At 41.0% G+C, this 10,559-nt stretch overlaps 1 protein-coding gene across 1 annotated transcript; it reads right to left on the bottom strand.

The window, feature by feature from the left end:
• Window positions 1–10,041, bottom strand: EMB2765 (P-loop containing nucleoside triphosphate hydrolases superfamily protein). The gene is made up of 14 exons (XM_078576438.1): window positions 9,558–10,041; window positions 9,373–9,462; window positions 8,924–8,986; window positions 7,572–7,658; window positions 7,340–7,492; window positions 7,092–7,240; window positions 6,694–6,928; window positions 6,461–6,571; window positions 5,006–6,064; window positions 4,671–4,919; window positions 4,206–4,391; window positions 2,801–3,952; window positions 1,644–1,994; window positions 1–325 (listed from the first exon to the last, which is right to left on the bottom strand). The coding sequence occupies exons 1-14, from the start codon at window positions 9,981–9,983 to the stop codon at window positions 107–109; spliced, it is 4,530 nt and encodes a 1,509-aa protein (XP_078432564.1). The 5' UTR covers window positions 9,984–10,041; the 3' UTR covers window positions 1–106.
• Window positions 10,042–10,559: the final 518 nt, after the last annotated feature.

The following is a 10,559-nucleotide window of genomic DNA, read 5'->3' as shown; positions in this document are numbered from 1 at the left end:
TAAATAAGAGCTGAAAGCCTAGGATAGCTGAATTTTATGGCTGTCTATAAATCCAAGATATGCACAAGAGGCCTCAACAAATCAAAGAGTAAAAGAGAAAAAAATACTAACGCAAATCGGCCCCATCTTTCTCACCCATTTCCATTGTTAGATCTCCCTTCTCTTCTGCGCCCTCCGCCGCATCTGATTGATCTTCGGTCCCATTGATCATGCGGCTATCATTATCTTCACGTGGCGCCTGATCTGGTGATGATCGACCCTCTTCTTCGGCATCCATCGGCTCAGATTCTGCCACGTCATGCAGCTGATGGCTCATGGCTTGCACCTGAAACAGCCCAGAAGGAGATTAAGATGATTGCCTTTTGTTTCCTGTTCTAGTGAAATAGTTGAGATGAAATAGTTGAGATTAAGATTTTCCATTTTTATTTACTGATCGGAAAATAATGGTCAGATATTTTCAGGGAAAACACAAAAAGGGTTTCCCAGTAATAACTCTTAATGAGCGAAAGAGAAGTATGATACTGGAAGAAAACATTTCTTGAATTAAAATTTTGATATACCACAGCAAACCTTATCGTTCTCTAATTTTCAAGTCTTTTAATTGACAAGGCATAAAAAGATTTCATTAGATGTTGCAGAATCATGACGAACTTTACCAGATTTCTGTCACTTTTGGCCAACACGAATAGTTAAATATCGATGATCATGGATTTTGCCCGGACTCAAATAGCTGTAAAAACCTAGGAATAGATCCAAAGATTTTCATGTTCGCAAGTTTTCAGAAGAATCTCCAAAAGCGTGGGAAATTTGCATCAGACACTGACCGAAACCTGATGAGTTCTTTTCTTGATTTCTTCCAGCTATGGCTAAAATAATTTATTAAATAACATGACGACAGATATTGATGTTCACGGATGTTTCTCAAATTTGATGTTAGTAAAATAAGAATAACCAGGACTAGGTCCAAAATTAGAGCAAAGATTTCATGTTTCCAAGTTTTGAAAAAAATCCCACGACAAATGCATTGAAAGTTCACATCCGAGGCTGCAGAAATATGACGAACGTATATTCTTTTATATCAGTCGAATTCACTTGGAATCAATGTCTGGATCGATTGCTACAAGGTCATAAGTTTTTACGGAATTTTCAAGAAGAATTGGAAGTTTGCAACAAATGTTACAGAACATAAAGTCTAGTTCTAGGGATTAAGAGTTGAAACTTCCTCTCCTTGTTTCCATCGTCAGTCAATCTAACCCTAAAGAGGATAATGAGAAATCTTTGTGGATTGAACGAGGAGCTCTATCAGGATCGTCAACCTCCTTCCTCATGACTGTTCACTCCACACGAAGATCTTCGACATGATTTCTGACAGACGTGGCCAATACAAGAATGTTTAGAAAGAGTTTGAGGAAAGATATCGATGATTACAGATATTGAAACAGAAAACCCCCTAATAAAGAAGGGAGAGACATTTTAACCCCCCAGTCTTACACTATATCTTCATAATAAGTCATAATAATACTGATACTGATTTAGCTGATCAGTGGACAGTTCCATACCTTATAATCTTCAATAATAAACAGAAATGAAAACGTATAACATAGAGTATAAAAATAATATGACTGGGAGAAGAAACCTGTTACCTCATACAGCTGGTGCATCTTAAAGTTGATTATGTCTCCCATTTCCTCAACACCGCTGACAAAGTAGGGCGTCCCCGTGTCGTCCACGTGCCGGTCTGTGTAAGGAGTGCTCTCCTGGAGATTGAGGGCCAGAGCATCAGGCCTCTGGAGCAGAAGCCGAAAAGTGGGCTGAAGCTCGTAGCACTGCTCGAAGAGAGCACGCCGGCAGAAGACGTAAAGCCCAAGCCGAGCACGAGACATGGCCACAACAAGCCTCCTCACGTCTCGGAGATGGCCCACAAAGCGGGTCCGTACCAGAGACAGCAGTATGAAATCGTTTTGTTGTCCTTGGAACTTGTCCACTGTAGTCACCTGTGAATATGAACATCGCACAAAATTATATGAAACCTCGAAAAGTTGAAATGAGTTCTTGCACGGGAATAAATATGGGGCCCTGAATTTGAAGTGGATGCCCCTGCTAATTTTCAGATAGACGATTTTATATGTTTAATGAAAGTTTCTTTTATTTTTGTTCGTGTTGAGTTTGCAGATATATGCACGTTAATTCGAAGTAAGTGTATGATTTCACATATGTATGCATAAATGATCATGTGTTATTTTATTATTATTATTTTTGAACTATTCACGTGTTATTGAATTTGAAGTAGAAACCCAAATTTCTCTTCCAATACATGGTTCTTAAACGTCGTCTGACCTATCTTTCAAGAAAGTCTATGTTTAACTTCGCTCGCACATGAGTTCATAGATGGTTGAAATATGCTTATGAGTTCACAGCTTTATTCATGAATTCGATATGTCCCTAAATTTGATTTAGATGCACACATTAATTTTCAGGTTCATGTTCTCTAACACCCTTAATCAAATAATTTAAATTGGAACTACAGCACAGCACAAATGCGGGACTAAGTCAAAGAGGAAGAGAGCCCAAACGATTGGTTTAAGAGGTACGTGCAATGTATAAAATCGTTTTATGTAACTATAATACACTCTAATATTTCAGATATAGAGGGTGACAAAGTAAAAAACGACAACGAATAAAGGCTCGTTAAAATTAAAGTCTAACATATCTAAATGCTAAGTTTATCAAAAGTATCAAGTTTTCTAATTCAAGGTTTTATCAATGAAATGGAATTAAGAACCCAGGATTATATCAGTACCTTGCTTGGGGGGCCGATGCCATTTGACATGCACCTTCTATTGATAACATCTCGGATCAAAAGCTTCTGACCATTATACGTAGTCAAGATTGAGATCCTGTTCGCTGGGTAACCCAACAAACGCATGTATATATACACACTAACAACATACTCAGCCTCCCCCTCATTCTGATAAAACCACGGCGATGGTGCAGACTCCCCCCTCCCATGATAATCCGCCACATCGACAAGCTGGTACTCGTAGGAAAACCCAGAATTACCCCTGTGGAAAACACTCTCCTCACTCACAACCGGCAAATCGCCCAAATCTCTGTATCTCCAGTTGTAGAGCTTGGCAATGCTGGGCCTGGCCCTACCCTGAGCGTTAAGTTCAATATAAGGAACTCCCAAACGAACAAACCTTGTGAAAAGACTCTGATCCATATGACTGTACTTTTGAAAAGCCATGTTTTTTACAACAGGCGGCAGCTGATGGTGATCTCCAATTAGAATGCAACGTTTTAGCCGGGCATGCCCGTCTTCTTGTCTTTGAAGCAGCATGGGGATGAAGGTTTCAATCTCGAGAATCTGGGCACTTTCTTCCATTAATAAGTTGTCGTACTTGAAACCCAGCTGGAGAAAATCTTTCCTTTTGAGGCCCGCATGGGTGCAGGTCATGGCAACAATCTTTGCCTGCTTAGTCATCAGGTAGTTAGCCCGGTCAGCGGTTGACTTGAGTAGTTCAAATGCTCGGCATTCTTGTAGCTCCTGGAAGACAGTGCTCAAGTGACGGAAACAGCCCTGGGCCGCCCTCATGTCTCTTTCGAAGGACTCTCCGGTGAAGATTGGCTGAGGAGCGTTGGAGAAAAAGTCATGGAAGGGAAATTTGTCTCTGACAAAAGCCGGTTTTTCCTGGTTTGCGGCACACGTGGCAAGGAACTGCTCCCACCTGGAGTACACATGCATCAGCCAGAAGTAGCCGGCAGATTCACACGTGTAGGCCACGTCTTCTGGGAGGCTGAGAGATCTGGCAAGCCTTTCAACCTCTGAAAGGAGCTCGAGACGTCGAACAAGCATTGCATTGACTCGCCCTTGACGGCTGAAGTCAAGGTCAGTCGCCAGCTCTTGTTCTCCTTGTCCAAGACGAAGTAAATACCGAGCAGGAACGTCCCGCTGAAGACACAGGTTTCCAAGATAAAAATAAAACACTCGAAAATGTTGTACAGTGCACAGAAATAAAGGGTTCATGGTTTAGCAGTTAGTGCTTTAATGTTTAGAACATAAAGGTTAAGTTTTGCGTCTTAGGATTAAGCATTTAGGGCAAAGGATTTTAGTGTATTGATTAGGGTTTAGGGGTTTGGGGTAGTTTAGAGTCGGGGGTTTAGGCAATGCGGTGTAAGGGTTTAGGGATTAAGTGAAGGCGTACCTGCATGATTTTCTCAAAAAGATCATTGAGTGCCTGATTGGAATGCGTGATGATTAATGTTCTCTGGGAGGGGCAATTATGGTAGAGGACATTCAGAATCTGGACTGCTGTATCAGTTTTTCCCGTACCCGGAGGACCAACAACCATTGTCAGCCCCGGTTGAACACCAGAAATAATTGCACCGACCTACAGAGGAAAAGCATAAAGCCCAGTTTTAGTTTGTTGTATGTGAAAAACGAACTATATATCCTCAAAAAAAAATGAATTACAACAAATCAGATATTTTAGTTTGTCGAGAATCGAAACAAGCAAACTAATTTTCATAAACTTATAAGAGTTGTCAGATGATAAGTATATTTCTTCACGTAGTAATTAACAAGATTTTCAAAAGGAACGATTGAGTTTCCAAAAGGAACGACTGAGGAAAAGACAGAAGTGATATTAAAATAAGGTAAAAAAGAATACCTGAGTAGGAGTAAATCTAACAGAATTCTGCTTTGGCTGGTCTTGGGGGTAAGGACCTGGATCCATCGGAATATACGGCTCAACAACAATCTTCCCCTTGTTTAAACTACCCTCCATATCTGCGGAATTTGTAGGGTTCGTAGCATCAGAAAGAGCATGGGAACCAGACGCTTTAACTTTTGGAAGCTTTATCTTAAAAGGAGGCTTTGGATTCAGGTTCTCTGCACCATCTGAATTCACAAAACAAACCTAAAAAACCAACCCAAACTAACATCAGTAAAAACGAGGGTTCTATTTCAAACTTGAAAAAAAAGGAAAAAAACAAAGTCACGAACCTCATGCTCCGGGAAACTGTCAACCAAGTGTTTTGCATCAAGAAACGTGTCTTTGAAGTCCACAACATCCAAGAGATCTGGCATGTTGGTCCACAGGGCAGCAGACGGGTTCCCGTAGCCAAGGAATACGTTATGCAACCAATCAGGAACAATAAAACATTCATTCATCAGATCCCGAATCGACTCTAGAATCGCCTTGAAGTTGTTCTCCTTGGGTTTTCTCCGCAGTAAAATATTAAAAGTTCCATAAACATCCTCAGCGCCTTTCTCTGCAATACGATCAACGTCCATTTGGTACTGTGCAGTGTCCAAAGCCACCGTAATAGTTCGAAGATCTCCTTTCGGAGGTTTCCATTCATCCCTCTTGATTCTCCCAGTAAAGTCATTCATAAGCCCCCCTTCCTCGTCCCGGATTTCAATGATCTCGCAGCCACGTACGTACTGAAGGCCCAACCTCTCCGGAACCGAGGATTTTGCCGCTTCCTCTGCAGTAAGCGGTTCAAATGAAGGCCTAATTGACAATAGAAACAAGACATCGTGCTCCTTAAGGGCATCCCACTCTGATCTAATGTGAGACCTGTAACTGGAAATGCTGTAGGTGATGTTAGCAGTCACAGAAGAGGGTTTGACTTCCCCAATGTTTGGCTGCTTCACTTCTGTTACTTTAAATTCTTTAATAGGAACAGCCATTCTAGACCATCCACGAAAGGCGCTCTCGCCTTCTTTGTTTACATACGCGAGGAGGTGGGGAATGGCCTCTTGTATGTCTTCACGGATCTCGTAAGTTGACTCCAGCCGGAAAAGATTGAAATTTCTCAACAAGTAGTCGTGAAGTGTCAAGAACTGTAGGTTAAGTTTTGGGAGGGCAAGGCAGCCTTCGCCTGAGTAGTTGATGCTGGGAACAAGGCTCTCATCCCACATTATCTGCTCGTTTGGGTAGAGAGGAAGAGCATTGATTGCTTCTTTCTGGGACTGGCGTTTCCCAAAAAAGGAAGCCATTATTTCAATGAGGAAATCAGCCCGTGAAGCCCATTGGTCTTCAGAGGATACCAATTTGAGCTGCACAATGAATATTACATGATTGAAAATTCAACACAAAGCTCCACTGATCGTGTGATGACATCCTCACTAATCAAAAGCCTTTATTTATATTTCTTCAAGTAACTGGATTTAACAAAAGAAGCTTTGTGACTTTTCAAAAAAAAAACAAAAGAACCTTTGTGGCGTCATATGGTAACTTCGTCCACATGAGATCTCAAGGTTGGTAACCAAAATTAACCTATATATTTCATGGCACTCATATTCCAAATCGGAAGGAAGAAAGAAAACTGAAAAATAAAAGCTCGGAATTCACTACCACTGTCAACCAAAAATAGTTTTAAGACGAAATAATCACTGTGAAAGCTTTACTCAGGAAACGACAACAGAAAGAAAATGGAACATTATGTCACAAACCTTTCCACAGACCAGGTCCTGCAGTTCATCGAAAGATAATACTGAGAGCTTCTTGGAGAGATCAGCACGTTTATGGATCACACCAATATTCGCCAGAGCAAGATCTTTCAACTACAAAACGGAAAGGTGAGCTCAATGACGGCATCAAAAAGCTACTCGAATAGTCAATTCAGTCTGGACTATTCAGTATTTTGTAAGAAAATGTCAGAACATCAAAGAAATATCAGGTGAACCTTAGGAATTTGTTTGAAGGCGAGTAACTGAAAGGCTTGAAGACGAGAATAATGGCCCAGCAATACGTCATCATCACTCAATTGGGTACCAACATGATCATCGATTTCAAAACCTTCGTAGAACTGTAACAAGTCTACCAGCTGAGAAAAAAGCTTTCCCTTCTCATGAGAGTACAGAGAGCTCAAGTGGCATTTTGGGACGACAGCGAGATCAGCAACAAGAGGTCTCAAAAACCTAAAACAAAAATAAAATCAATACGTTATTATGAACGAAGTAAAAGTTAACCATATAATTTAATACAAAAGGGGGAAAAAGTGAAAAAGCACTTTAATCCTGACGAGGAAAAACGAAGAGAACGGCAAGTGCATACTATTCGAGGGAAAAAACTCTCTTGTACCTCCTTGTCGGGAGCTGACTCAACAGATCAATTAAGAATTCCATAAACCTTTCACAGTACAAAATACAGCTCGCATCAACTAACTCAGAGTCAAAACTGTTCATGTTCTCTCCGTCTTCATTATCTGGTATAACCTTCGAATCCAGAATCTGCACGAGGACACTCTCATTCAAGCGAATAATTAAAAGCTAAGGTGGTCACGACTGATGATGGGATGACACCTAAAAAAAAAAAAAATTTTAACGTACCGCCAAAAATTCTTCAATGAGATTTCTCAAGAACGTAACTTCAAGAGAACTGGACGGATCAAATGGCTTTCCAGTTTTCTTCGATTCTTTCTGTTCCTTTTTTATCAATTTTCTCCACTTCTTTATCAGATGGGGATTGAGGCATAACTCCATCTGTTAGATGATGAAATAAAATGAAGCGAGTTTTTTCAGACAATATGAAATTACTTTCAGAAGTTGGATTCAAACGAACCTGAAATCGGCCATACGACAAACTGTGCCACAACTGTAAGCTGACCAGTCTCAACACTCTTTCGCTCACAACTTCATCTTCTAAACTCTACAAAGATACAGAAAGGATTTAAAGATAACGAATGTGAAAGATAACGAATGTGAAAAAAAGAAACAGCATGACCATAATTCATCAGCTATAATCCATATAACTATGACATCCTCTCAAATGAACAAACTCTATCGCTTCAGGATATTGTCAATGAAAATTTTACGTTTTCTTGATGGTCTTGCTATTCTGCTTCAATTTTATTGATAAACAAGATGTCTAGGCCCGGCTTCCCACAAAGATAGCGCACAAGGAAGCCCAAATGAGGACCTTATGAAAGAGGCCAGCAAACTCAATGGCAGGCGCCGATACGTCATGATGAGAGAGGATCGATATGAAATAGATAAGTTATGATGTAAAAAGAGCTATAAGTTGTGATAAAAGTGTCAGCCAATGCGATTGGCGCTAGCTGCTGAAAATAAGTTGTGAATATAAAGAGAGGTCTAAGGTGTGATACAAGTTGTGATGTAAAGAGTTCTTTCCAGTTCCTACCTATATCATGAGTCTTTCTGGACCCACTAACCAACTTGGTGCACTATTGAGAAATAGGCTCTTTACGCGGAAATACGATGAAGATAATCCTAAATGTTCTGACGGAGCTATCCCCACAATGGGACTCTAAAACTCAGCTGATATCTAAGAACTTTAGAAAAAATTGTTGAACACAGGGTTCCCAGCCTTTGTTTACTTCTCCACATATCCCTTGCAATCTTTATTGGGCTATAAATTACAGCCAGATCCCCTTTCTATTAATTTGTTACTTTACTTTTAATGGGGCCCACATGCGAAGTACTCTCATAATGAGACTTAATGACGTAACTAGTATTTAAGCCAATGTCTCCCTAGCTAATGTAAGTTTTTTTTTTCCATTTTGTAGGCCCTCCCTATCATGGTCTGGGAAGCGCGCTGCCGGTAAGGTGTTTTACACAAATCAGACGATGGTAAATAAAGGCAGGCAGACGATACAAATGGGAGAAACAACAACAGGTCGGACAAACAGCAAGGGGACTATAAGATGATGGAAAATGACAAGGATTTGAGAAGGGATCCATTTTGTTGCAACGAGGTATTTTAAAACGACAAGGATTTTTTTTTACCAAAAAAAAAAATGCTGCAAAGGGGGAGACATCAAGATAAGAATATTGTCCCAAGTTCAGAGCTTTCTTGCTGTTAAAATTGTAAAATAAAGACAAACATGAAAGAAATGATCCAGAGACAAATAAAAAATACGTTTAGCATATTTACTGATGTAAACTAATAGTTACCTGAAAAGCATTGATCATAAAAAGCAGGTAGTTGGTTTTCTCCGCCATGCTTAATTCTCTTCCCTGTAAAATGATCAAACGGCAAGAACAAACGCCGATGACTCAATATCATAATACACATAACATTCAATTAAAATATCTCACAGGCCGTCTTATAGAATACAAGAACTGCCCATGAAGCGATTGAGCCGACACGCTAAACAAAAATATCTGATCATCACATATCAAAGTAAAGCAAGTTCAACTACAATTCAGGCTTGCAAGAAGTCTACTAATGGAAGCAAACACCATCCCCCAGTTACTAAATCTCATTTGGCATCCTCTCTTCACTGACATAGAAAAAAAAAATCCCAATTTTTGGTTTGTTGTTGTTCATATCTTAGACTTGTAAACTTAATTCTGCTGACAAGATTAATGAAAGCGAAAAGGCAAAAATTCTCTCAACCCACCTCCTTCAAACGAAGAACTCGCTCCAAGAAAGCCCTGAACGTATCCTTCCTGTCGTGGAAGCAACTCCAGGCCGCCACATTCTCCCGAAACTTCATAAAACACAACAAAAAAAAAATCATTTAAAACCCGCCTTCGCATCTCAAAAACAAACAAAAGAACAGGAACAATCAACTCAAGCGAGTACCTTCTCGTTGACCATGAGTACCATTGACATAATATGTTCAAACGACGCGTCCTGGGGATCAAAATGAGGCCAGAGATAATTCTCCAGGTACTGGCTGACCTCGAGCATCATGACCCGTTGAAGCGGAACAGTCTTCCTCCCACCCTTCACAACCATCTCAGTATCGTAAATCTCCCGAACGAGCTCAGGCTTGAAATCGCCAGCCCCTTTTGCCCAATTTTCAGCAGCAATCTTCGTCAATCTGTCCCGTTGGATCTCGGAAAGCGTAATCGAACCCGCGAGGGCTGTTCCGGGGGCCGTAGGCGGCGGCGCCGCCATCGCCGAGGTCGTCTCTCCGCCGCGGAGCTCCTGATCATCGTCGAGGGGGTACTCGGCGACGCGATGCCGTCGGAAATCGTAGGTTCCCACGCCATAGACCTTCGGCATCGATCCTCTCGCAGAGCTCCTTGCTTGACTATGAACGAAGAACACAGACTGAAGTGAAGAACCCACTAGCAGAAATATAAGGGCAGAAAAAAAATGGGGTTTTTAGGGTTTTTTCTAAAACCTCTCTGGCAGAAATTCAAATTAGCTTTTGTTGCCCAGTTTAAGAGATTTACTCTGGTTTTGTTTTTTTTGAAATTTTGGATTTAATTGGTACTAGGGAACGTGAGGGCCCGGACGTGACGGAACGGATGATGAAACGTGACGGACGGTGACGAGACGAAACTTGCATTATGTCACCATCCCGTCATACGTCCCAGCATATGCAAAAAAAACTGTCACGTTCCCGTCACCGTTCCTCCATAAGGTGTCCCTGTCACCTGACGGCGTCACCATCACCGGTGACGTGAATAAAACCCTACTTGAACGGAGGGTTATATCTCCAATTATTCATATACGGCGTCAGTTTGCGCGCGCAAAGAAAAAACTGGGACTTCTGTGCAAAATGCCAGGAAATCGAAATGGCCACGTCACATGGCGAAATCTCAGCCGTCGGAATGATTAAAAATAATTATTTTT

Source organism: Wolffia australiana, chromosome 6, assembly GCF_029677425.1.
Source record: "Wolffia australiana isolate 7733 chromosome 6, ASM2967742v1".
Taxonomy (NCBI): Eukaryota; Viridiplantae; Streptophyta; class Magnoliopsida; order Alismatales; family Araceae; genus Wolffia; species Wolffia australiana.
This window is presented reverse-complemented; position numbering and strand designations above follow the sequence as displayed.